This window comes from Cynoglossus semilaevis, chromosome 6, assembly GCF_000523025.1.
Source record: "Cynoglossus semilaevis isolate Cse_v1.0 chromosome 6, Cse_v1.0, whole genome shotgun sequence".
NCBI classification, from domain to species: Eukaryota; Metazoa; Chordata; class Actinopteri; order Pleuronectiformes; family Cynoglossidae; genus Cynoglossus; species Cynoglossus semilaevis.
In genome coordinates, this window is record NC_024312.1 from 5,090,043 (window position 1) to 5,117,956 (window position 27,914).

At 37.3% G+C, this 27,914-nt stretch overlaps 1 protein-coding gene across 9 annotated transcripts; it reads right to left on the reverse strand.

The window, feature by feature from the left end:
• Window positions 1-27,894, reverse strand: ppip5k1b (diphosphoinositol pentakisphosphate kinase 1b). Of its 9 annotated transcripts, none has more exons than XM_017032952.2 (32): window positions 27,674-27,894; window positions 22,681-22,933; window positions 22,427-22,580; window positions 21,424-21,619; window positions 20,419-20,509; window positions 20,105-20,190; window positions 19,771-19,925; window positions 19,586-19,687; window positions 19,288-19,449; window positions 18,674-18,795; window positions 17,854-17,955; window positions 17,249-17,335; window positions 17,041-17,116; window positions 16,707-16,816; window positions 14,620-14,705; window positions 14,260-14,385; window positions 13,581-13,625; window positions 12,611-12,732; window positions 12,260-12,442; window positions 12,006-12,147; window positions 11,650-11,873; window positions 11,325-11,452; window positions 11,085-11,199; window positions 10,525-10,632; window positions 10,313-10,432; window positions 10,043-10,183; window positions 9,838-9,946; window positions 7,451-7,603; window positions 5,285-5,347; window positions 2,662-2,799; window positions 2,350-2,463; window positions 1-1,472 (listed from the first exon to the last, which is right to left on the reverse strand). In XM_017032952.2, exons 3-32 carry the CDS (start codon window positions 22,490-22,492, stop codon window positions 1,381-1,383), a joined length of 3,564 nt encoding a protein of 1,187 aa, XP_016888441.1. In that variant the 5' UTR covers window positions 22,493-22,580; window positions 22,681-22,933; window positions 27,674-27,894; the 3' UTR covers window positions 1-1,380. The 9 variants fall into 9 exon arrangements, with proteins under 9 accessions (XP_016888441.1, XP_024912163.1, XP_024912165.1 ...); XM_017032949.2 differs by having other exon boundaries at window positions 1,138-1,257; window positions 1,369-1,472; window positions 22,427-22,933; XM_025056395.1 differs by lacking the exon at window positions 27,674-27,894 and adding an exon at window positions 25,763-25,781 and having other exon boundaries at window positions 22,427-22,933.
• Window positions 27,895-27,914: the final 20 nt, after the last annotated feature.

The window sequence follows — 27,914 nt, forward strand, 5'->3', positions numbered from 1 at the left end:
ACCAATGGGTAAGTGTGGTCACCTGACCTGTTGACCATCCACTAAGAGGCTAAAGGTCAGAATTGCAGAAATGCTCCCTATGATATTTTAATGTAGGTACACACCCACAGCTTAACACACGTGGTAGTTGTACCAGAATCACACACACACTATTCTCATTTTTGTTTTTAACTTTTTTTTTAATTATCACTTAAACACATTTATATGGCCTTTGTTCTACAGTGACCGAACGTGTCACAGAAAACACAAATGTCTTTGGTTGGCATTAAATAACACTTTAAATAATCACATAAATACTCAAGTAAAATTTACTACATTGAAACACATGGACTTAAAAAGTTATTAATACTATTCAAAGTTAAAGATTTCTCAATGGCATCAAAAATATACAGACATTTGTTGTGTCTCAGCAGGTCCAGGCAGGTCAGTACATTTATGTTTACCCTGGTTTACACTAGGAGTCATTTTAGTTCTAGAACCAGTGGTCAGTACAGACCAGGTCCACCTGTCACAACACAGCAGTGTAGTAAAAACTTGTATGGACATCTACAGCCCCATTTAGGAATACAACTCCTATAATTCTGTTGTTTCCAGAAAAACACACCTACGTCACGAGGCAGTAAATGTAATTGAATGTTACACCAGCTACGCAGCAGTTGGATTTTTAAAATGGTCCATGAAAAAGGTCCAGGAAGCAGAGTTATCTTTTCAAACTGGGATGAAAATGTGAAACGCTATTTTGAGAAAAATACATCGACCTTTTCCAGTCATAACCCTGTGCTAAAGCCTTACACAGCAGGTTTTCAGCTTCAGGACCAGCAGAAACTGTCAGAGTTAGTGTGTCTAACACCCCCTGTATTCCAGTATGTTAATCAGTGATACCTGGTCCATGCCTGTGTGCCATCTTTACTTTGAAGAACACATTCAAGTCTTAACAATCGAAAACATTTGTCATACCTGGATTTTTTTTTATCTGACATTTCAGGCTCAGCTTCATTCCCTGTCTAGATTACAGTTGACTGAGATTGTGTAGCTGTAATGCAACAGTCAGAAGTAGAAAATAGGACACAGTTACTTGATAAAATCTCAACTGTGAATATGTGACAGCTTGAAGGTTCAAATGAAAACAGATTTGGGTTTTGGATTTTAAAGGCAACTATATTGAAGGCACAGCTTCTGTGGATGTGGGTTTTACAAACTTAGGAAAGTCCTCTGAAGCTTCTCTGTCGGGAGCAGAGCTGGTGTTGCATCATCCAGCTGCTCCACAGGAACCAATGTACAATTAAAGGTGTTTTTAATTACAGTCTGACTTTTTGTAACACCCAAGGCAAAAGATCCTGAAAGTGTAACAGGAAAAGACAAACTGACCTATTCTCCAATTCATTCACTGAAGCTGAAGTTCATGCCAGAGTTTTCTGTAACCGGGGAGGAGGGGCCTGCACTGGATACAGCACTGGAGGGTACACTGCCATCTAAAAAAAAAAAACAAAGAAATGTATCACATTAATAATTTGACAAGTAAACAACCATATACTCATCACCAGTATAATTTAAAATTCACTCCATTGATTCACATCATGTAGAAGCCATGCAGATAGAGAATACTGTATTTACAGTATCTATGTACTGTATAGACTTCCCAGCTATTGGTTAGAACTGAAGAAGCCTATTGGGTGAGACAAAACTCATAGTTCAACTCATAATTAACCAGGATACAATTTCAAATTATTCTCGAAGCACAAATACCAAAGGCTAAATAGAATGTGTTTTTAAAAATGGTGATGTGAGTTTTCTGATTCATTTCTTCTGGTAACTATGTAGAACTCAGATGTTTTACACCAACATGAATAAGCACCAATACTAAAAAATAAAGAGGAGTTATCAGCTGTGGCCTTAGTTACTGTAGGTGCTCTGGTCAAGGACGTTTGCCTTTTAGCCAACAGTGTGACCTTGTCTCTCATGATTCAGTATCTGTAAGCACTGGGTCATCAGAGATCACAGAACATCTATTAGGTCAAATCTGCTCCTTTCAACATGAAGGTCACACTGACCGTGCTCCATTTATCTCCATCAGGGTTTTGCTGAGCTGGCAATGTCTTTTCGAGTTACTCATCTTCACACATGAGAGCTTTCCATTGCTGCTGAGGAGGTTGGTTGAAAAGGGTAATTCTCAAATGTAAAAGTCATATTCTGTGTTTTTATTCCAAAAAGAAAGTGTCCTCAAGATTGTGTTTAAGGTTAATTGTGGACTTCAGAACATTTTCAGCCCCAAGTTAGAGAATAAATACTTTAAAACTACATGTCAGAGGAATGTATTGTACATTATTATATCACTATAAAGACACTCACGCCACAGAGGCTGACTTGGAGGCTGTAGAGATGTTTCTGATTCAGAGGAGGACAGAGTCTGCTGCAGGCCGTACAGAGACGTCTGGCTCTGAGAGTCAAACAGGCTGGAGAGAGCTGCAGCCACAAGACAAAACAACAACAACATCCATCTCAGCCAAGAATGTCATTATATCTGAGTGATTGGTAATTTTCAAGGATTTCAACCTGATGCCTAAATACCACAATTAAATCTATAGTATAAAATAAAGTATTTACTCTTTAAAGGGATGTCATTTTCTGTACCTCATAAGAAATCAGACAGTCCTGACCTACCTTTCATGGTTTTGGCATGGGCCTCGCTGCTGCTCTCACACACCTTGTTGAGAAACTCTTCCACTTGCTTCAGTGAGAGCAGGTTGTGCAGTGTCTCCAGTGGGTAGATAGAGGGCACCATGGAGCAGCCTTCAAAACCTGCAGCACAAACAGGACAGAAAGAAAGACAGCAAATGTATGGTATTCTCCATGGAAAAGTGCTGGCGAAACTGTGTCAGTTTATAAACAGTGCAAAAACATATTTCAGCAGCCAAAATGGGTCACACAACAATGTTTTACAAGCAACATAGCAAAGTTTAATTTCTTTCTATTAGTGAGACCAGACATCTGACTTTGACAACCAAGTGTTATCATTTGTCAGTTGTTAGATGTTTAGACTATTGACTACAGTGGAGTTCTTTCTCACTTTAATGTTAAGTTAAAGGGTTCAGTTTAGGACAACCCTCAAACATAAATTTAATACAAAAAGTTTCAAAAAGGAGAGAATTTTAAAATGTAATATATGTATTAAGCCAATTTCCTCACTACCTAGATGAGGAAACAGCACGAAACAATACATTACATCTAAAAGCATTGATGAAAAATCCTTATTATACACAGCCTAACATGGAGTTGTGTTAAAAGTTGAGATACAAACTGTACTGTCACTGAACTGTTTACCACTTTTAAAGAGTCACCACCGCAGCTCAACAAAGAAACAAAGAGGCTCCCAGTGGATAATTACTGCAGTGGTTACATGTTTCAGAGGCAGTGTGTCATTTAGCTCTGACAGATTCACAGAGTCACTAGTGGAGAAACAGTCACAGTACAGCTGTAATTGTTTTCACATGGTCCTTTACAAGAATCTCATCAAATCAAAACCTTGTAAACAATGAGGCCGCTGGTTGTCCCAATAGTTCGGCTCAATATTAGCTCAGTACTAGAAAAACATGACAAAACCTGCACCGGCAATTTTATAGATGTCTCATTTTCCTACTTCAAAAGAAAAGGATATGAAAATAATATCTGCATACAGGAATCAAGGGGAGCACGTTTTCTGCCAAGCATGAATTGTCAAGAAATGACATGGAAGCAAAGAGAGAAAACTAAATGTTCAGGTAAATATAACAAGCTGTTGCAAAGGCTCCATATATATGAGGAGTTTCTGATCAAACATCCAGGAGGCCTTCAAGAAATGTACAGCATACTGTATATACAGCAAGGTAAGCTATGATGGAACTAATGCCAGACGAACAAACACCTGGTGCTTAAGTGGTTGTAGACAGAACACGTACTGTACACTGGTTGATTGGCATTAGTAACTGAACAAAGACAGCGAGACAAAGCTGCAGTTTTACAGTTTTATACTGTATGAAACCTCAGTCAGCTTTCAAAGACAGCAGAAAGATTATCAGACCTTCAAACAACAGGGTGTGTACTTCACTACAGCTATTTTCCATAGCAACACTGTTGCTGTTTTTTAACAAGGTACAGGTAGATGAAGTCAGTTTCGCACAATTCTCCAGGTTAACCTTCATACCATGCTCATACATATATGTACTTTATACTGATATAGTACTTCGGTGTTCCCTCTCACAGACTATAAACACAGATCGATTTAACAGGATGAAGTGGGAATAAATGGAGTAGAATAGAGGTGACACCCAGGACTGTAACATACCCAGCAGTTGAACATTAAAGTCTTACGCTTGGCAAAACAGTCAGGAGAAAAAGAAAATACTCAATCAAAATGAACAGTGTCACTTACCAGTTGGTGAGAGAAAGGAGACGATGATGAGCTAACTGGTTGACTTAAGCAACATCAGAGGTTAATAGTAATAGCATTCACCATAAGTGATAAAGACTTTTGGTCTATGACTAACTATATATATACACATACAGTATATATGTAAATAATGATATATAATGAAAAGAAGAATTCTTAAGCAAAGATTTCTTTACCTTTAAAGCTATGTTTACTATTTGCTTCAAATCAATAAATATTAGGTCCATAGCAATGACTAACAACGTACAGCAACAGCATTTGTTTGCAAGTTTTGGGTCAAGGCCTAAATAAAATGTATGCAGTTTTTTTCTTTTTCATATTTGTGGACCCAAAATTGACTTTTTCATTATTTAAAACTTTTTCCACAGCAAAGAATTTACTTTAAAAATTCAATTCAAATTCAAAGCTGTATTCCAGGTTAGTTTTCGCAGCTATGGTCAAGATTTTATTACAATAAATGTGTGAGTGACAAAATGAACAAAAAGTAAAAAAAAAAAAGCTGTGATTTGTGCACACAATATACACATAAGGCAGGCGTTATATAGCACTTTCATTAGGTGCATACACCCATGCTGTGAGGTAACAGCAAAACTACAGGAGCTAATTTAACGAATGCAGGCAGTGCAGGTGATGTTAGAGGCGAGTGTCAAAACCAAAACAGGCTAAAAAACAAACAGTGTGGAGAAACAGAAACCAGTGTAATTGTCTTCTCATCCTGGAGAAACTGTAATTATCTCAGGCAAATGTCAGACTCCCAAAATAGAAACATAAAAAATGTCTTCCCCCAAAGAGGCCATGCAAGATGAAAAGGAAAAACTGGAGGAGTTTCGAAATGAACTTGAATAAATTCAGACATACCATTAGTCGGATGCCTGGCAAACGACACAGAAAATCTCTTTACTGCCGGCATAGAGAACAGCTCTGAGGAGATAAGAGAGGTAACTGGTGTTACTGGGACTGCTGGTTCCTGTGTCTGCCCCTCTGCCTGATTGTTTGCTGGTATAAGTTAAAATAAAAAAGAGGAACAAAAAGTTGATGATGAAGAAGACAAAGGTAGTGAAGATGAAGAAGAGGAGAGAAAACACAGAGTCCATTTATCCATGTCTGTCTATCTACTGTATCTGTCTGGAGAAGACAACTGAAGATGGTGGAGTTGATGGTGCCAATATAGTGGTTTAATAATGATCATGCAGGAGATCGATGCCATGTTTGTGACGGGAAACCGTCCGAGATTCCAGTCTTCTTTTTTTTTTTTTTTTTTACTTCTGTGGAGTACAGCAAACTGTAAGATTACTTATTACAATAATGAATCATAATCAAATTTATAGATAATGAAAATATATAGTTTTGGATCTAACATAAAATCTTTTTTTGTGTGTGATGGCACAGAAAATAGGTTTAATTTTTGAAAAAATATCCTTGAAGTCAACCATGATCTAAGAATATGTAAATATTAATTTTGGTTTTTGTTTTGAATACTGATCTCCAATGACTCTGCTGGTACTGACTTTGCAGCTAAAAGCCCATTTTGTCTGAGAATGAAACTCCACAGTAGCTGCAGGGGAAAAAACAGACAAAAATGAACTGATGAGTCAGGAGAATATTCGCTGGTGTTTTCTTAATCACAAATGCGAGTTGTTGTTTTTTGTTTTTGTTTTACTGCAATGAGTCAAGTGATCCACAAGTATTTTAACAAGCTGAGCCACAACAGCCAAGGGGGCTAAAAACCTTTGCCAACAACTAAACCACAAGCTGATTGTTGGTTTACATGTGTCTACTTTCACTTCATGTAGTTTGCTCTCAAATGTCTTTTTCTCTACTGACATCCAACCTGAGGTGGATAGGCAATGACAACAACATTCAACAAAGCTTTGACTGCCAGCCCTAAGGTTAGGATCCACTTTTTATCTACACCAAGGAGAAAACATTTAGAAATTCCCTATAACGCTTATGAGTATGTTTTTCCTATCTGGTTTCCTGTACACATGACCTAAATCAGTGTAAAGAAATGGAAATTTGTTTTTTTAGATACCAGAAAATCATTCTGGAAATGTGTTTTTATAAAAACAACCATAGTACAAATGAAAGTACAGCATTTCAAGCTCAGATCTGGATTGAAACCACAACTGAAGTCCCCCTCACTCTCTTTCTTATGTTGACTGAACAGCATAAAGTAGTAGTCTTTAAAAACAAAGTGTCAGTTTGCCCCTGGCATTGTAGCCCTGACCCACACTGACACCTAGTGGACAAATGTATTTTTTTTACTTTTTCAAGACTAGAAGTGGGAACAAACGTATACACACATTTACTGTAAGTTACTAGAAAAGGTACTTGAGACTTTTATAATCATAAGCCACAAGAGGTCAGGGAAAATTTACAAATTAATCTGATTAAGGTTGCTGGTGAAAACAGACTCAGTGGTGTCACAAATGCAGCATAAAATATAGACAATGAAGGAGGGTGGATATTTTAAGATACAGTAGAATTTTAAAGTTTTAAACTTTAAATGCAACAACAATGCACAACCAAATGCAAAAAAAAATTTATATTAGTATGGTCATGAGGATCTATTCTTAATCAACAATGCACAACCAAATGCAAAAAAAAAAAGAAGAAGAAATCAGTGTGCGCTCATGCTTTTAAGGAGAAAAAGAAACCCATTACACCATGCAATGCAACTTTGCATGCTCGGCATTTTCCATATAGCCAATCCCTCTTTGGCAAACTGTGACATCATCATGCACCCAGTGGTGTTAATCTCTTAAATGTTGCAACATTCTGAAATGTGTTTCGAAAAAGAAAGTGAGAGATATATTGATGGATCCTTGTTACAAGAAACAGCGACAGTGCCCCCACCCAAAAGAAAACCAAAAAAAAAACTTGAAAATAACTCAAAGAAGCTGAAAGTAAAAGGAGGGCGACAAAGAAGAAGTAAAATGTTTCCAAGCCCAAAAAGACTTAAGGGACAGTTTGATTTAAAGAAAGCCGCCATGTGGAGGAGAAAAGACAGTGGCGTGAACGTACCAAACATGCCACTCTGACATGGCAGACTGCCAGGGGACAGTGGTGGTTTTCGATGGTGATGGTGGTGGTGTGTGCGGACATAGTCCCGCAGGTTGGGGGCACTGCAGGACACGCCGAGGACCGAGGCACTGAAGAGGCCAGAGCAGAGCGAGCCTGTGTGAGGGGAAGGAGGATGAGGAGGAAGAGGAGGAGCCAGGTGGAGGAGGTGTGCAGGGAGTTGAGGAAATGGACGAAGGTGTTAAGGGTGAGCATTAGTTTCAATTACACACCATGCCGTTATTGCCATAACAAACAGTGGCTACAGGCAGTTCTGGCAATTGTGTGTGTGTACACCTTTGTTTACTTACAATGTTGTCAAAATCCTTAACAGCAGTAATCACAATAATCATACAAAGAAAGAAGTTTGATAAAAAGAAAAATATTTAACAACTCCCTCCACTTATTTATATGGCAGTTATCAGATTTACACAACAGCATCTTAACTCTCTATGCTGTATAGCTATATCACTGGAAAAGACACAATATACAAAACACATGTTTGGTGAGTAACAAAACAGCAGTAATGTTAAAACTCTTTCTAGTATAGAAACTAGATTCTTCAAATGCTCCAGCCGAATTAGCTCTCATCTCTGCTAAAACAAAACAGCTGCGCTTCAAATTAGGTTTTATTAATATTGCATTTATCGCAGTATGTCAGATCATCGGATACTGAGCCTCCAGCTTACACATTTTACTTTTGTTCAAGGAAATTTAAAAATAAAGGGGGCCTCAAAGTCGGGCCTAAATACTATGTTCTAAAAACAGAGCAAAGATATGACAAGCAGCTGATGGGGGGGCACCTCCATGACACCTGCTGCCTGTCTGTGTGCCAGTGTTGTTGGTAAAACTGAAGGACGTGTCAACTTATAACTACAGAATTTAGATGGACTTCAACGATGTTACACAAAAACAATTGGTTTTTCCAGACATTACGTTTATGAGACGTACATTCCTTTTGAATGGCAGCATAGATGTTAACGTTTACACTTGATTGATTTAATTGTTCTCACATACACGTGCTGATGTGTTTGCTTATTGTCCTTTTATACAGTCTCTCTGAGACAATTAAAATTAACAAAAAGAAATGCCTGCAAAAAGTAACATTACCATTACTCCTCTTTCTAAGGACATTATTGGTAACAGAAGAACAATGTAAATCATCTATCTTTGGGTAAAATGACATTAATGGTTGACATTTTTAACTACAAATGTGACATGTAACAGTATAAATGATTTAAACAGGGAGCTCTGCCTTTCTGGTTGTGCTAGCAGACGACCATTCATGCATATGTAAGAATTGTAGGTTAGCAGGTTGTTGAGTGAGAATCCATGCCTTGTGACATTTACATACAGTAAAATTTGAATTTTTGGAAGACATTACAGTGATTCTTGGCTGGTTCATAGCGCCACAGGATCAGGTTGCATTACATACTTCTAAATACATCAATTTAAATAATCTAACACATTTAAGTTAATAAAGAGCTTGATGTCAACATGTAGCATCACAGGGCTTTTTAATGGAGAGTATTTACAAGTTACATAGCCAATGAAATGTACTTAAAGCTGTGTGTCATCTGGTTTAATTTAGTCCTGAAGTTATTTTTGGGACATGATATTGACGAAGTGAGAGCCAGGACAAAACAGTTTTGATGTATAACTAGCAATTAACTTACGCAGATATTTTAAAATATGGTATTTTCCTTTTTTAGAATAACTTTGAAATATATAAAATCAATTTAAATAATAATAAAAAAAACATTATACCCTGTGTATAATTAGTTTGAATAAGACCTTGGTGCTACTGGTGCTAAGATATTGATATCGTCATAAGATTCTTGGCTGCATGATTTCTGTGCAGACATTAAAAATAAAATACAGTACTCCAATAATGTAATGTACGTAGTAACACCTAAAGTACACGTCCAATGTTGTCAGCTTATCACCAAGAGAAGATATCAGTGCTTCTCTCAACACTGTGGCTGTATTTGGCCATGAGTACGGCTCTGCCTCTAACCTCTTGCCTACATATTTTGAGGTCTGCGCCTGTTTGCCTGCTGCTAAGGGGCATAGGGTCTGCGCCTGTTTGCCTGCTGCTAAGCTGAGTGGAAGCTATGTGACTAATGGAGAGTGGGTGGGGGTGATGGAAAGGGAAGAGCAGACAAAGAAAAGCACGAGACACTGAAAAGGGCGTGAGGGTGAGGTGGAGGTCAGAGCTAGGGTTGAGGTGATGACAGCTGGAAATAAATGAGAGGGTAGTGTCTGTTGACATGAGTGCCCCTCCCCCGTATCTTTTCCTTACTTTCCCAACCAAACACACACAGATATATAAAGGAAATTTAAATGCTCACCTAGGCCACTGCTTGGTTTGATCTCAGGAGAGTGGCGTGAAGACGTGGGAAAGAGACGGTGGGACGTGCTGCCTTTAGAGGACTGGGTGGGCAACGTCTCAGAGAGGACCTGAGAAGAATCATAAGACCATGGGTGTCACCGACGGGTCTCACCAATGTCAAACATCGTAAATGTCAGGGATCTATAATCTATGATCTTGTTTACCTCCATGGAGCCTCCCTTCCGGTTACGAATCATAGGAGATTTTTTTTGGATGTTGATTGGGTCAGAAAGAGGAAGTGCCTCATCTGGTTGGTCCTGAGACAAGTCTTCTAGACTGCCTTGATTTGGCTTTTTGTCTTCATTCTGAAATAGTCACAGCAGACAAAATGATACTATTTGTAATTAAATATCAAGTTCTCAAGACAAAAGAACTTGTGAGTGCAATTGTACATCAACAGTTTTAAAGAAATTAAAAAACACTTGTTGAAACACCTCAGAGGAGGCTGGGCGGAAACCAAAGCCAAGGGGAATGTTTTCCTCATCGTCCCCACAACCTTTGACTCCTGGACTGAAATGAAGCTCAACATGGAAGCGTTCCTCTGAGGAAGGATCCTGTTTATCCCACACACATAAACAATATATATATTCATCAGGAGTAATTACCACAGATCAAACAAAGGATGAGAAGACCTCTGCAGGCTGACCTTGTTGTTGTCTTCATAAAGCATGATGACAATCTGGGTCATGTAGTTCAGCTCAGTCACTGCACTCAGGTAGTCCATTGCTTGTTTCCACTGCTGGTCCTTCTCCTCCTGGGAGAATCACACAGTATACCATTTTTGTGGAAGAAAGGTAACTTACAGTAACCAGTGTTTTCATTAAGGAATTAAATAAAATTTTGCAGAAGAAAAAATATTTTCTGTATCAATTAACAAGTGTTTATTAGCAGAGTCATATTTAAAAAGTGACCAGTGTGTAATTTTAAGCAAATATGAGCCAACTGTCTAATTAGTGGCACTTATCTGATGACATCACTACATGTTTCAAATAAGTAAACAAATCAAAATGGATGTATTTTCAAACTATATCTCAATCTCGAGCACTCAATGTTTTAAAAATGCCTACAAACCCTGCTGAATTTATAAATAATTTTAATTTCCTTTATCTTACTGTTGCTAACACAAATTCAATTGCAAAACTATTTTACATCTGATCTTATTCTAAAAAAACAACTGTAGTAGGCACAATAATGATAACAGCATACATCAAGCAGTCCTCCGTAGCGGAATATGCTGAGCAGAGAGTGGACGTGACTTTCACTGGTAAAGTAGAGACGTGTGCGTACATGACGACCAGGAGACATCACACCCCGGGAATATCTGAGGAGGAAATCATACAAAAGCTCATTTATCAGAAAGACCATCATAAAGTTACTATCATAAACAAAAATGCATGTCATCATGCTTGTGTGTGAGTGTGCTTCTGTTTCAGCTACTATACTAACAGTGGGTGCAGCTTATTAACAGCCTCGTCCTCATGGGTCCTCTGTAGATCCAACTGGATTTTCTTCAGCAGAGGAACACAATAAGCCTGAGCGATATCCAGCTTCTCAGCTTTGCTGATGCCGTACTCCTGTTAAGAATTAAAAAAGGGGAATAAAAAGGTCCTGTGAATAACTTTCTAAACCTGCATATATTATAATAAAATGTATATGCATACGTTTGACAGGAGGGAAGAAAATATACGTATTACACTGAAATGCAATGTTGTGCAAATAGCCAATCACAAAAACAACACAAGGATGCTACAAATTATATTTTTTACAACACCTGTGGTATGACTATATCAGCAAGGGCACGAGACAGTCTAAACAGCTCCAGTGTGTCCTCCAATGTAAGAGTAGAGTTGTGCTGTGTATCATATTTGATACAGTCATAGATATCTGGGATCTTGCTGATGTCATATCGACCATTTTTCATGCGGAAATCTCGCTCTAGTTTGGACCAGCGCTGCAACATCAGCTCCAATGTCTCGCTGTGGTAAAGCTGCAAGTCTGAAAAAAGAAAAGCACAAAATGATTTATCATCATTCATCAAAATGTCATCTTTTCACTACAAGGAATAATCCTTGCATCTGTGTGACACACACAAAAGGTAGGATAAATAATACCTAGGAATCACATTACCTGCAGACTTAGGGTCCTCTAGTCTCTTTCTGATCTGTGTGGTAAGACTCTGGATGAGGGCGTAAACCTTGTCAGAGGTTTTGACAGGATTCTCTATGACTTTCATGGAGTTCACTAGTGAATGACTACCTGTGGGCGCCAACTGGAACCAAGTGATAGTAAATCTCAAAAAAGTGTACCTAATTTTTTTCATATTTGTGCCATCAAGTCATATCTAGAAATGTCATATTCCAAAATTTCTGGTTGCCCTGTACCTTCTCGTAGCTCTCTGATGCAAAATCTTGATCCTTCTGCATGATCTCATGGAGTCTGGCTTTCACCTTCTGCTGGCAGTCAGTCAATGAGTCACTGTCACTGTCCAGTAGCCCATTCATGTTGGCACTTTTGACCATCTGGACCAAAATTGGCGTTAACTCTCCTTCAAGAGCAAGCAAGCCCTGAAGAGACACCAATTAGTGATGTATGTTACAAAAGAGTTTTTCAGAGGGAGATTTTTCTATATTCTAGTAAAGGAACAAGTGGTGAATGAAAAGATGTTGTACCCATGATGTGACAAAACATCTCAGAAGTAAAATCAGATACAGAATAGTTAAAGACAGAATTACCTTGGCAAAAGCGGCAGCTGTCATCTGCACCCTGCCTTCGTCAGAGGCATAAATCTTCAAGTCATGGCGGTAAGTGCTGTGAAGACGAAGGAGGCCACACCCAGGAAACCCAGCATAGTCACCTATATGATGGTACACAGAGATGAGAATGATGGTTAAAGGGACCAAGTCGAAAGTTTCGTCATGAAAGATGTAAACAAAAATACAACAGAATATTGATTGTACCCCAAAGTACCAAAGGTTTTCATTAAAAGTAAACAGACAAGCACTAGCTTGTGAAAGTGCAACACTCACTTTCAGTTCAAATAGTTTCCCTCAATATCATTTTTATACATTTCCACAGCTCATATGTCTTAAACTGCATGGTTTGAGGTCATAGAGATGAAATGAAAGTGAATAAATGTTAGATAATCCAGATTACTGATACTGAGTTTTATCACAGATCAGATCATAAACAACACGAACAATAAACTACTTCCAACATGCTGAATATATTCAAACTGGCGCAGCTGCAGCATCTTTATTAATGATGCAAAGCAAATCCCACTTAGGCTTCATGCATTTCTTTGTACAGCCAAATTTTACCTGATGATATTCTAATAATGACTTTGTGGAACCGAAAGATTTTTTAGGATTGATAAACTAGACTGGATTAAGTCTAGAATCATTCAATTTGATAACAATGCAGGACATCTAGTGTTTACTCCACATCACCAATACAGCAGTAATTTCACTTGTACTCTGAACAAGCCTGAACAAGCAACTGGCCTGTATCAATGATACAAACAGTACAGAAAAACCTTTATAGCTGAAAACTGACAAACATTACTAGTTGCCCTGTGACAAGAATCAAAATCATGGTAAGAGGGGAAAATAAAAATCAGAGGACGTTAGTGAGCGGAGCAGCACAACGCGCAGAACGACGAAGAGATGTGGAAGATCAGTGATTTCCATGTGACCCTTCTCTTACCAGAGTCAATGAGGGAGTCACGACCAAAGGACCTGCGGTTACTGGCTAGTAGTTTACACAGTGCAACAACAGGTGAGAAGAGAACAGCAGAGTTAATAGACAAAAAATGTGACAGAGGAAAAAGGTGAGAAAACAACCGGCGTGGATAAAATGGAAAAAGAAGCAAACAGCATCTGACAATGTGTCTATCTAAATGAGCACTCTGACAGATTGGAAAGTTGGTAGCATGCATTGTGGGAAAACGCATGAGGAGATCAAAACATTTATTTGACTAACACCAAGGCACAGCTATATTAAAAAGACTCATGGTATCAACAGTGAAGGTCACAGAAGATCACAGAACTGTGATGTAGTATTTGTGTGGTAGTTTTTCAGTGAGGTACTCAGAGGACATAAGACAATATATAGTAAATCCTAGCAGCAGAGCAGGTTTTATTAAACATAATTGTATCAGAAATATAAACAACTGAGAGTGGTTTGAACTATTTCTTTTATTTAAAAATAATTTAATCGTCAATTTTACAGCCTTAGTTAATGTTTTTGAATGGGGGGGATTATTGAAGCATTTATTTCCTGTTGTCAGGTCCCCATAAGATTCTCAATAAACCAGGACAAATGCATTCAATTGGATGAAGAATAAATATATTAAAAAAAAAAAAGGTGTTTGTCAGATTTGTACCTTGGCCTCCTGGGTACATGCAGCGAAAGGCTCTGCCCAGCTCCTCAGCCTGAACTCGGCCTGCAGGAGTCAGCTCTCCTCCCCATTTCAACACCAGCAGCAGAGAAGGACCCTCCTTCTTAGAATCTGGACAAACAGCAGTAAATCTGTTATTCACACTGGGACAAAACTGGGAAATCACTATTGTCTGAAGTGTAGTAATTCTTTATTTATTTATATATATATATATATATACACACATATATATGTGTGTGTGTGCCTGTATGTGCAGGTGTTTACATATAAACAACACCAATGTACACATACACAGCTCAGAAGGTGCTATTGTTGGTAAAAACACAAATGTATGTCCATGTTTACCTTCTTCTTCACTGGAGGCTTTGGGCTGGCCATTGCGCAGGTATGTTAGCTGGACTTTCCTGTTGATACCTGAGAAATGACCGTACCTGGAGAGAATGAAAGGATTTGATGAACAGAAAGTAAAATCCTAAGGGACAAATATATCTCATCTATACACAGCACACAAAATAAGACTTTCATTCCATGAAAAAGAAACTCCTCAAGTGAAATGAAAGCCAAAGTGACGATCTGTCACACTGACCATACACACAGCTGATTATTAATTAATTTAGTATAATTATCTAATTTATTGAAAATCTGCAGAAGCTCTCCAAAAGCCGTGTTATACTTAATCTTTTTTAGAAGAAGTCCTAATGTGTGTTAATGAGGACACAGTAAAGATGTGTCTGTGTGTGTGGGTAACAATCATAACAAAAGACAAACACAAAATCAGAAGCCTCAGTTTGCACATTGTGCAGTGTTGTCATAACAATTTGACACACTCAACTCTCTAATGACCACGTGGTGTTCTGTGATAGGACAGGCAGCTGTGTGGATGCCTCACAAAGCCAAAGAATGATGGACCCTGAACCATACATAAACAACTTTAAGGCCAAAGACTTGGGGCTGTGATTAACCCTAACCCAATTAAGAAAAAAAGAAATACGAATATGCTTTAAAATTTAGTTAGCAGAAAGTTGAGGTCCAGCTTCAGAGAATGTTGACAGCAAATTTTCCAAAAATGTTGATTAAAAAAAAAGACAAAATCTTAATATCAGTAATCTACAGAACAACAAGTTGTTGCTGACAAACATGAGAAACATGACAAACTCAGCAACATCCCTTCAGATTTGTTAACCTAGAATGTCCAGATTACGGTCGTGGACGAAAGCATAAAATCACCAAAAATAGGAGTAAATATTGACAGGAAGAAGAAGGGAAGGAAGACATTAGTTGACCAGAGCTGCTGATCCGTGGATGACATGCAAACAGAGAAACACAGCACACAGTCCTTCACACACAGAGAAACACAGTAAAACCAAAAATTTTTCTACTGTGTCTAGTGTTAACAACTAAGAGTGAATGAAGGTTAATGGAAATTACACAGAACATGTACAAAACATTAGGAATATTCCAAAAATGTATTTTATTTGCCTTCAGTACTTTTTAAATTTGTCTTGGTTTAATTATTTTCAAACTTTCTGGCTGTGATTGATGTGAATCACAATTTTCAAAACACATTCTTAATATTTTGTACATACAGTCTAAGAGTGTGTAATGTAAAGAACACAAAGAAAAAAAATGGAGCAAATTGATCTCTTAAAATTAAAAGGAAAAGAGTTCATACTGAGTGTCATTCAAGCTGGATTCCCTTTAGGAGAGAACAGAGGAAGGATGGTTGGAAAGGAGACAAGAGGGATAGCAGAGTGAGGAGAAGATCAAGTGCAGAGTTAGAGACACTAGACGGAAGTAGAGTGGACCACTAACAACGTTACTGTCTGTGAGTTTAAGAAGTGACTACATTTTTATGTTGAGATAAGAAAAATTGCTTATCTTCAATCAGAGATGAGGAGACAACCACTAGTCAATGAGGACAGCAGGGGTAAACAAAGACAAAAGATGTGGGTGTATCTGTTTGTATGAGTTAGGGAGTGCCTTCACACGGACACAAAGTACCAATACTTTACTATTAATGTAACTTTGCCTTCAACTGCCCTAGATACATAGATACATGCCCTAGATTTCAACTCAAAAGTAAAACCAAAATACCAAGAATATTAACTTTTGTAAATGTCACCCATTACAAAACAGTCCTTCTTGTGAATACCTGACCATTAACCTGTGATTTAATAAAGTTAAAAATTGTTAGATTTGATGTCAGACCCAATAAAATGTCAATATACTTTGGCCTCAGACACTAGGATGACAGTAAGACTTGAACCAAAGTTTCATTGTAAAATGGAGATGATAAATTACCAGTTGACAGAAACTGGTTTTTACAGAGTATTTCAGATTAAACACTGAATGTCTGCCTTATACACACAATAAACCAATACAGTGATTTGTAGTTGAAAATGGTAATGTAGTGTTGGTTGTGAATCACTCACATCTCCAGGACAGTCTTGAGTTGCTCCAGTTTAGATTTCTTCTCTTCAATCTCACAGTCGTTGTGTTGGCCCAGTTCAACCAGTAGCATGCGTGCAATATCTAGAACTTCCTAAAGAAACAGTTCTTCCATATTTATTACGAATTATAGAAACACAGATTAGTTTATATCGTTGTACATTTCCTTCAACATTTCCTTTCATTACAAAGTCAAGTGCAACTCTTCACATATCACAACAACTCCTTTACAAGCAGTACAAGCTCATATCACAACAGGAGTGAAACCTACAAATAATGTGGAACACAATCAACATTAATCTATTTTTCAATTTTTACCTGCAGCTGTTTAGGCTTTTTAAGCTTCAGCTTTCCAGACTTGTAGCCTCCATGTCTCTCAAACAACTCAAAAAACCTAGAGAAGGGGAAATAATAATTAACACAAAAAGACTTTAACCAATAAACTAAAAGTATGTGCTTGAACGGAGGCAGTTGAGGCCATAATCACGAGGAAGATGTCTTCCTCGTAAGACATACAAAGACTTACAGAGGATGTCGAACCTCCATTTTCATTTTTTGCTTTGGTGTACGATCTCCGTGGCGAATAATGGCAATAACACAGCGCAGCTCCATCCTGAATAATTTAGCAAACAAGACCAAAATGCAAACCAACATTGAGTTTTCTCCGTCCACCTCAGCAAATCTAATCTCTGAGCTTAATCGGAGATTTGGATTTCTAATTATCAGAATCATCATGGTACTATCATATCATAATCTTAAGTATAAGACTGAGAGTCAGGGAGACAGATAAGGCCAGTGGGTCAATGACACCAAAATAGTGATAATGTGTGTTGAAAATAAAGACTCCAAAAATATGAAAAAACACAGGGACATGGCAGAAATAATATATATATAATATAGATATCAGTTAGGTATCAGATATCAGTTGGTATCAGAATCGGAAATTAACTGTTTGGACAATATCGGCATATCAGATATCTGAAAAACATTAATATCAGACCTCCCTAGTAAAAACAAATTACTTTTGTGAAATGAAAACTTTTTTTTCTAAGCACTTGTTTATCAGTTCTAATATTTTAATATCAAATGGTTCATCTACCAACCCCCATTTCACAATTACATAATACGTACATGGTTCCTGAGGTGGTTGGGACAATCGGAATGTCTTCGGCCTCCATTGGGATGGACCAGGGAATGTGGAATTGTGGGGCTAACTCCCTCATTACCATGTTCCTGTAAAGACACAGAACCATTTAACTTTGCATTATAAATGTGAACCAGAGCATATAATTAATAATCTATTATAATCTGTTGCTGGTACGAATTCCAAGTCAGATTAGAATGCCAGTGAGATTTTCAATCACCAGACCAAAGAACAAAATTAAAGATAAGATTCTAAATCTAATCAGAGAGATTTATGACGTCAATAATGACAGTGTGTATGACTGGATTAAAACCTTTACACACAGGAATGTCAAATTATTTTCTTGATCAATTCTACGGATTTACAGTTCGGTAGATATTTTTCTGTTGCATTTCGTTTTACATTAATTGTACCTGTGACCGTTTTAAAACCATGTTGTGTCACTAGTGAGGTACTGAACAAGTTAACATGACAGTTAAACTAAAAACAAACTAAACCTAGCTCTGTGGTCATACAGCTTCAGTCATTGGCAGTTGAGATAACAAAAAGGGAGGTGCTTTTTTAAACTATAATTATGCATGTTTTAGGATGGTTTATAAATGTTTTGTAACATTTTTTAAAATTAGTAAAAACAAAATTAGTCATTCTTGTGGGCAGTTGGACTAAATCTGCAGAAACATTTATCTGTGTATTTTCTTTTCTTTTTATTTGCCATTTTGACTACACTATTCACAACTGAATGAATATCAGATCCACACTTTGTAATCAGTAGCAGACCGAGCTCTTATGTGCACAAACATGGCTCACCCAAGGACTTTGGCACAGTCGTCGTAGTACTTCATGGAGTTTTTAACAAAGCTGAAACCGTTCACATCACAGACGAAGGAGTGACCATTGGCTCTAAGCAGATCAAACCCACAAACTGTTTGCTAGAAATGACACAAAAATAGCACAAAAATGACAGAAGTGAATCTGGAGACTTCCAAAAGACTGAGGCTTTTAGCTACAAAATGGTGCAATAGTGGTTTCTTTTTAGTCTATTGTTACTAGACTGACATGCATTACAAGCATTTAAAAATATTTTCTGTCTTGCAGTATTAGTATTGTGCTGTTATTATGTGATAAGAATCAGTCTTAGAAAAAATGTTTAGGGTTTTTTGGATTCCTGAAGACTTGTATTAATGTAATCATGCTGTATTTATAAGGTCATTGAATTGATAGAAGCAGAAAATGTAGACTTTTATATAGAATAAAATATACTTTTTTTTCTTTCCTTTTACACCAAAAATCTCCACATTAAATTGTTCAAAACATATAAGAGCTCACAAACAAACTAATCCTGATTTAGAAAAATTAAAATAAAACTCAGTTTTCCATTGCTTCTTGTGATCACTTAATCTGTGAATATAACATCAGTTCACCTTAAAAGCCAGACAGACTTTGCGGGCCACTAATTTCTCCATTGCAGTCAACATGACAGGGTAGCGGATCTCCTTGCCCTCACTGTCTCTTTCTACCTTTCCGTCCAATGCAGGAGACTTTCGTGCTTCAGCGTGGGCGTAGTCTGGACCTACTGTATAAACCTGAGAGGGTGAACAGATCAACAACAAATTCAGTCAGAAAAAGCAAGTAAAACAAAACACAAGACATCAAAAATACAGATATTGTCCTAAAGTCTTTAATGAGGTCACACCACCTTTAGCTGTCAGGTCAACTTACCTTCACATCAGTACCATCTGTGGGCATAAACTCCTCATAGATGTAGGACCCAGTCTTTCTTACACTGCTTTCTGGGGAGTATACACTACTGCGACTCCCTATCTACAATGACAACAAAGAGGTATTTACACTTAAATAAACATTTTGATTTAGACTGAAGGACTGATATTTTTGTTAACATCTACCTTTCTGAAGAGTCTCTGGCTGCCTCCTCCAGCAGATGTTGGATAATAAATGTAGACATTGTGATCTTCAGCACAAACTGGTTTCTCTACAAAGGGTTTATGGAACACCTCTCCATTCACCTCGACATGGTCTTCTGCCTCTACAAGGTTACACTCTGCAATAAGAAATGTTATATTAGATAAACAATTGTCAGCAGCAGGCAGCTAAAATACTGAAGTTGACTCTATAGTGCGCTTAAATCACTTCATAGTTATTACAGGCTTAAGCCTTATTAGCATTTCAAGTTTAAAATAACACAAAATACAGTCTCAATGTTTCTAATCTAACTTTCACCTTCAGGATTGTCAGGATCTCGGTTCAACACTGCGTATCGAGGAAGGTCGATTCCCTCTTCCTGTAGGATCCGGTACACTTCTCTCCTGATGGGGAAACCAGGCAGCCATTTAAGAATGCTTTCAATCATAATACATATTGTGAGAATTGACCAGGTGTAAATGTGTGTGGGCATGTTTGTGACTTGTGGCATTTTTTTAACCCTATTGTATGGTGAAGAGACCTACTATTTTTTTGGTATCCTCAAATTATATAAAGAGACTACTACATCATGTGCCACTGTGCATTTGTGTATGGTACTTGTTAGAATGTACCTGTCCTGTATAAAATACTGCATGTTGAGGTCATTGATAAGCAGTGGATTCCTGAGCTCAGCGTAGGCCACAGCCTTGTCTAGAGGGAAACCTAGAAGAGGAGCCAAATTATTAAACAGTGTACATCAAGCCACAGACAGCAGTGAATAATTTAAGTTTAAGCAACAATCAAGTTAGGATTAAGTTAGTAGGTTAATTGAAGATGAATCAATTATTCAAAACACATTATCTGAGCACCTGCTTTCAGTACTTATTTTATTCTTTTTACAAGCATAACATGGCAGCGTGTTGAGGGTTGTTGTCAGGCACTAGTAGGAGGGAGATGATTATCAATTAGAATTGTTCTGATGTAACTCCGAGCTAGTCTGGATTATTCTGTTGTTCCTGTCATCCCAGCATTTTCATTATCAATCACAACTACAGTGGTCTTTATCTTTGAAGACCACAGTGTTCTGGAGTTTAAAACCTTTTGTGCAGCTTCAGTAATCAGTAATTATTTTGGCAATTTTAGAAAATGACACTTGATGGTGGTACTAACGGCAACCAAGCACTCTTACTGAGTTCATGTCAGTAATGACATGTTACTTTCATAACAGTGTTTCAAACTGGCTTACAGCCACAGAGAACCAGTTACTGGAAGGTGCAGCCAGAACAAAATGGGCTCTTATTCTACTTTTGACTAAACAAATAAAGATAAATCTTAAGATAATGTATACATTCAAATATTACAAAAGAAAAAATGTTCGAGTTCAATTCATGGGGAAAAGAATGTGTTTCAGTACAAAGTGTGATGTAACAGAACTTTACACTTACAAGATTATTTTTGACCTATTTTTGAACTTTCAGCAGAAACCAAGGTAAAGAATTATCATTTCATAAGGTGAATTTATGAAAAAAGAAAATACAACAAACCCAAATTCAGACTCCTTAGAACAAATAATAATTTTAGGGCATTGGTAAATAACACTCAAAAGGTTTTTCAAAAATATAATTTATGGTGTTTACCTTTGGAATGGAAGGAGATGAGACAATCACAGCGAGGCCAATTCTCCACAGGTTCCTCCAGGATCACCTCCTCTGGAAAGATGACCACATCTATGTAGTCAAACTTACAAAGGCGCTCCAGAATCTCAGTCATGGGCTTGGATTTGGATTTTTTCATCATAGCACAAATGCCAACAACAATCTGTCGCTCTGATGGCTGGTGGAGATAAAAAAAAATGATTGGGGACAATTGAGGCAGAACATTATAATAAGTAAAAAAGAAGAGAGTTTTACAGTAAAGTTGTTTTTTTTTTTCAATCCAAATAAGTAAATTACTTATCACAGCACACCACTGCACACAATGAAATGTGTTCTGCATTTTAGGTTTGTATTGGAAAATGATCCCTGCTCATGATGTGCTTTCTGCTGAGGATTTGACTCTGAGTTTGGAGCTGGGAACGCTTCATTCTTCTTAGGTGTGGTATCATATCATTATGTCAGATGTGGTTTATGGTAATAATAATTAAATAACAATAATTAAACTGAACAGATGATACTTCCTGAAGAAAACATTGTCATTTCTCAGATAAATTTTATGATTATTAAAATGACAATGAAGTCTTCAACTATGAGCAGTATTTCTACCATAAAGCATATGTATTTCTCTTTAACAATTAACAGAGTAAATCTTTATGCCCCTGTACAATTCCAAATAAAACTCGACTTCTAAAAATGTGCAGACTATCGAATGTCCATTTCATAAAACTGACTAATGCTGTAGGTTCCTCATTTAGTGTCTGTGTCTTTTTCATGGTTTTATTCATAATAACCAGGAAGAAGTTCAAATTATAAAATTAAACAGTCTAAAAACTAAATAAATGCCCTTAAAGGTTTAGGTTAACAACACATTTGACATTTTAAACTGACATGATCAAAACAAAGACCAATCTTGCTGCCTAGAGAAACAATAAGTACATGGTTCACTTGATTACATTCATGTCAACCTTTGATCCTGGTGACTTACCGACTCATCTTCATCCTCCTCCATTTCTTCCTCTGGACACATCTCGTGCTTTATGTCTGGCTCCATTTGAACAAAATCCCACTTGTCATGTCCACGACCAACAACAAAAAAAGGAACGTCTTCGTCACCAAACTCCTGTCCTTCCCCTGCTTCGCTGCAGGGTTCACACATCAAAATTGTACATGTGACATTGTTGCTTCAGGCAGCTCCTCCCAGTGCATGGCCAGATAGTGATATCAATGGAGAATTGGCACCTGAGAACAGCAGTGATAAAGCAAGGGGCCAATTGACTTTGAGCTGGCTGATAACAGCTCTGTGAGAGTACAGTACGTGCTGAGGTAAAAAGGGAGTCTTTGATAGTCCTATGAGGGAAAACTGAGGGTGTAGACACCACACTTAGAGGTAGAGGTAGATTGTCAGGATCCTGGTTAAAACCATGTCCCTGTCTGAAGACACTTCTTTATGCAGCAAAACATACTGACCATCGACTACGCTGAACTTTTCCAGCTGCAAATAGAAGACAAAAACAGAGAGAAACTGGTTCAGCCACTAGAGAAGAAAGCAATACTTTGCATTGTGTATTCTAACCATGTTCACCCAAACATGACAAATGAAACCACACACACAATAAATGTTGAAATATTTATACCTGATAGAGGAGTTTAACTGCTTATATGTTTTACAAACAGGGATAATTAGTTACATCCCATTAGTGTTAATGACTAAAATAAAAAATAAAAAAGGGACAGTTCACCAAAATGTTTTTACATGTAAAATGCTAGTGGGCTTAAGTCTGGGTATCAGCTCCTGAAATTGTTTATCTGCCAATGTAAACTAGCACTCATTGACACAGCAACATCTCAAATATGTTAGCGTACAAACATCAGCTAAGGAGATGTTTGATGCTGCTATGGCAACAAGACCTAAGAGAGTCTTTGTCCAGTGGTTCACATCAAGTTGGTTTAGCATTTACGCCTATAATTCAACTTCAACTGACAAGGTTTTACCTTTTTGGGCATACAATACATGTATTATGTTGCCCTGTGGGTTTCTACAGGTAATCTACAGATACATACAGTAATATTATGATCACAGCTTTAAGAATGTTTTTCTCAGCTATCCTTTTAAAATCAACATTCCCAAAAAGGGATATGGTAGAAGTAAGCGAAAACTAATACCTGGAAATCTCAAGTACGGAACCTACATTCTATTCTAACTTGTTCCATTCTGATAAACAACTGGATCTATTTCAGGTGTTTGGTAGAATGATGACTAACTGACCTATTAGTCATCAACTATTTTTGATGACTTTTAAATGCTCCAAATTGTTTTATTAAAGGCAAGTTTCTGAACTAAGCTTTTTGAAATGTCATCACTTTATTTGCTTTTCAATTATAATGAAGTGACTATTTTGTGTGTGCACCAAACAACCTAGTTCAAAATGTTTTCATTTGATACCTGTCACAGTATTCCTTGTTTCATGACCTGATTTAGAGTTGAGTTAATTAACAAATAATCGTCTACAAGTAGCAATTAGCTAAAGACTTAAATAGCCAACTCTCCTGTACATTTATTATCATTATGCCACACCTCAATCTTATCCAAACTAAAATTCTAATCTAAACAAAAAACATAGGAAGAGACTGTGATTGAGATGTTTCTAAAAAAGAAGTTCATTGTCTTGCAAATAAAAACTTCAGTGTAAGCAAGCAATTTGATATAAAGTGTTTCTACTGAAGTGACCCAAATATCTACACAGACAACAGATGATTTACACAGTCATTTAACCCTCTACTAAACACAATTTAAAGTATTTCAACCTAAACACCTTAATAAAAATAAGTTGTGTTTTTTGGTTGCAAATGACTTGCTTAATTTGAAAAAGAGAAAAAACACTTAAAACAGTAAATGCTATTTACCTGAGCCAAATAACTAGGCAGAAACGTGTTACTATACAGTTACATGTCCACAAAACAGTTGACTGAGCCAAGACTGGTTTACATGTCACTCATCAGTGCAGTCCAATACAGGGCCTGCAAAGGCAACTGATGACACCAGCAGCAGCAGCAGCAACCAGGCCCTACTTCAAACACAAAACAGCTGACTTGAGGGAAAAAGGTTCCAGAAACAGATGGGCAGGTCATGTGATTACTCAATGTCAGTCTACAAGTTCCTGAGCTACCATGCTGCTCAGAAAATTAAGTTGCTTCCACTGCCAAAAGGGCAACTTAAGAGCCAAAGGTTTTCCTTAGACCCAGACTTTGCATCTGAACATATCCCATCTCACATTCACCAATAACCTGGAGTAACCTTGACACCCAGAAATAACTGTCTTTGTCTATGACAAACACAACTGACCATTACTAACTTAAGATGTGATGACAGGTGGTACTGCCTGAAGAGCCCTTGTGGAAATGCAGTCATAAATAAATATCTGCAACTTGACCTCCGCTTTAGCTGGCAGGCCAAACCAAAACTGCACGACAAGTGGAACGCACTGGAATGGTGACACCGTGAAAAAACAGCATTCAACTATGCAGTGATCAAAGTGACATTCAGCATTGAGCTTGGGTCTCATGACTGGCTGGAAAACCAAGACACATACATTTCCATGTTTAGTCTTTCCTGCAAGAGGGTTTCCTCAGAGAATACATTCTTCTGATTCATGATTTGCATGCAGGCAAGGAAAGCATTCAACTTTAGCTACTGGGAAGTAGATCATACAGATAATCTAACTTACAACTTTTGGACTGTGGGAGAAAACTTCAAGATAAACGAGAGAGAAAAAACAAGGATTGAACAAGTGATCTCTTTTCTGAAAGGCTAACCTGCCAAACACTTCTCCTATTGAATGTTATCCACATCAAGTATTTGAATTAGGATGTTTTAACAAGCACCATTGTATTACTACAAGCAGCAGCACAAGTGAAAACAGATAACAAACCACAATGGTCATACGGGTTTTAAAAAAGGACAAACAACAAAGTTTAAACACCCACGTTGACATTGGCTGTGCAACCTAAAATTAGCTGGTTCTTTTTGGACTAATCACCAGTCTGAGAACTGCAGATTAGCCTCAGTTTTAGACTTGCAGACACTTCAATGTTTCCTAAAAATAACCACTGCTAAAAATAGAAATATATAATCTTAAACATGGAGTGTGCAATCAATGTGAGAGTCCCACATTTAAGGGTGAATGATTCAGAGCAGGCAGACAGAGGAAGCAGACGGTCTAACACTAAAACTAACCTCTCCACCAGTGGCTGAATAAAAGCATTTAGTCTCCTTTGGAAAACAATAAGGCTGATTAAAAAACAAAATTTCCTTTGTTGTCACCTGCAGCAGGTCCTTCCTGGAGGATGAGTCACCTCTGACATCACTGCAGGGCCGACATGGTTAACACAACATCAATAAAAAACCTATTAACCTTTGAGACTGTCTGTCACATGAAGCCTGGGATGTGTTTTATGAAGGGGAGGAGTCATTAGATCATCTTCACCCACAGTTTTTACACCATCACACTGTCAATAACAGGATTCATGGCGCACTCAGTGAAAAAGCAAGGATTTGTTGCAGCGATGGTTTTACAGACTGGATGGAGAATTATTGAACCACTGCATGATGTGCTTATGATAATAAACACCTATGTGTAAAAGAAATCTGAATCAAACATAAGACTGTGGCCATTTCAACAAAACTGACAATTACCCTTTAGAACAGACAATGGTCGATAAGTATGATAAAATATTTAATTATTAATAATAATAATAGCTAATAATTATTATCCAATGTCAGATAGCACTAAAGTGAACAAAGTTTGAGACTGGAGTCCAACAATAATAAAAAAAAGATTATTAGCTTGTACTGATATCATGATGCAGGATAATGGTGTTACCAGGGCACAACTAACAGCAGGGCAACAGTTACAGCTGCTTCTGCAAGCTTATAAATTCATTATGCACTCAACACTCAGTGTAATGAACACGCTGCTTGCAGTGTTTTTGAAAAAGACAAAAAGAATTTCCCTTTTAACAAGAACAAACCCTCTCTTCCTGCACAGAAGACAATGCCACGGCACAATGTGTATGAGTTGATTTAAAGAATTCTTAAAGACACCTGACCTAATCCTTCTGCATTACAGCTTCAGATAAAACTAATGATAAAGGGTGGAGCTTTCTGGGTCACAGTCAAATTTAAATTTAATGAGTCCTCTGGGAGAACCTGGCCTCGCACCTCAGCAACTGAAAAATTAAATGTACAGCAGTAAAGTGTAAAGGTAACAAGCTTGGAACACAAATGATCAGTAAAATGACCAGAAAATATTTTAATATAGTTTAAATTGAATGTATATGACAAACTGGAGGCTGATCTATGGCTTATAGTGCAAAACGTTGAGTTATTTAATTCAAACTTGCAAAAATTCAAAGAAAAATCTCATTCTCTCAACTTGTTTAACCATATAGTTTTCATATTGAGTGGTTTAATATTTGTTTGTTGTTTCTTGGAAAGAAGGCCAAATTTAGACTACAAAACAATAGTACTATATTATATAATAATAAGTATTATTCTGTGTGCAGTAAACCAAAGTTATTTACTGTAAGTTCCATGTGTTAGTTTACGAGACCCATTTCAATCGAAAAAGGTAAAAAAGACTGACTTTAACACATTATTAGTCACAAACTGTTTCAAATCTTACTGCATGTTAAAAGTAATAAGTTGTTTGGCCACTTACTGGAGGAACAACAAGTGGATTAACAGTTATTCAACTCTTGTTATATATTTTTATATATTTTTTGAACTTTTGTTGTGAAGATTGGTTCTTCGTAGTATAAATTCTTGTTGTTAATTTTGATTCTGATCAATAATTCATTTTATATGAGCCTATCTTCTAATTTTAAGTGACTTTTTGAACGTTCCACCTTTATCTTTGTGGTCGTTTGTTTTCTCTGTATTCAACATAAAATGTTCCAACTTTGTTTAGTTATTGTTGTGAGTCACGAATATACTATGAATGGGAAAGTCACGCACACTCACACAGGAGGAGGAGAAGGAAGAGGTCGGGTTTTAAAACAAATACACACCCAACAATAACAAACACAAGAGTGAATCAGTGGCCGTTAACTACACACATCTCGCGCACAAACGTTTCCGTTTACAAACGTTAAAGTGCTTTTTACGTCAGTTAAGGTCTCTGCTTTCGCTTCACCGGGAACACAAAACACAAGTGTTGAAATGGAGGAGACTCACCGGCGGAAGAGCCACCTTCTTTAAAACATAGTTGCCAGCTCTTAAACTCTTACGGGAACTTTACTTTTCTTGAGTTCAGTCGTAATTCTCTGTATATTCCAGCAATAGTTGTGAGCAGCTCGATGAAGTTCACGTCCGGTCAGCTCCACTACTACTGCTGCTGCTGCTGCTGCCGTTGCTGCTGTTACCGCTTCCTTCCTTTTTTTTCTGTTCACCTTTCTCTTTTTTTAAAGAAACTGTG

Coding starts and splice junctions, on each gene's coding strand:
- ppip5k1b (XM_025056395.1), bottom strand. CDS start 22,597: ATGTGTGAACCCTGCAGCGAAGCAGGGGAAGGACAGGAGTTTGGTGAC. Junction 19,450..19,585: donor CAGATGGTACTGATGTGAAG/GTAAGTTGACCT, acceptor TCACCCTCTCAG/GTTTATACAGTAGGTCCAGA. Junction 9,947..10,042: donor GGAAGGGAGGCTCCATGGAG/GTAAACAAGATC, acceptor GATTCTTCTCAG/GTCCTCTCTGAGACGTTGCC.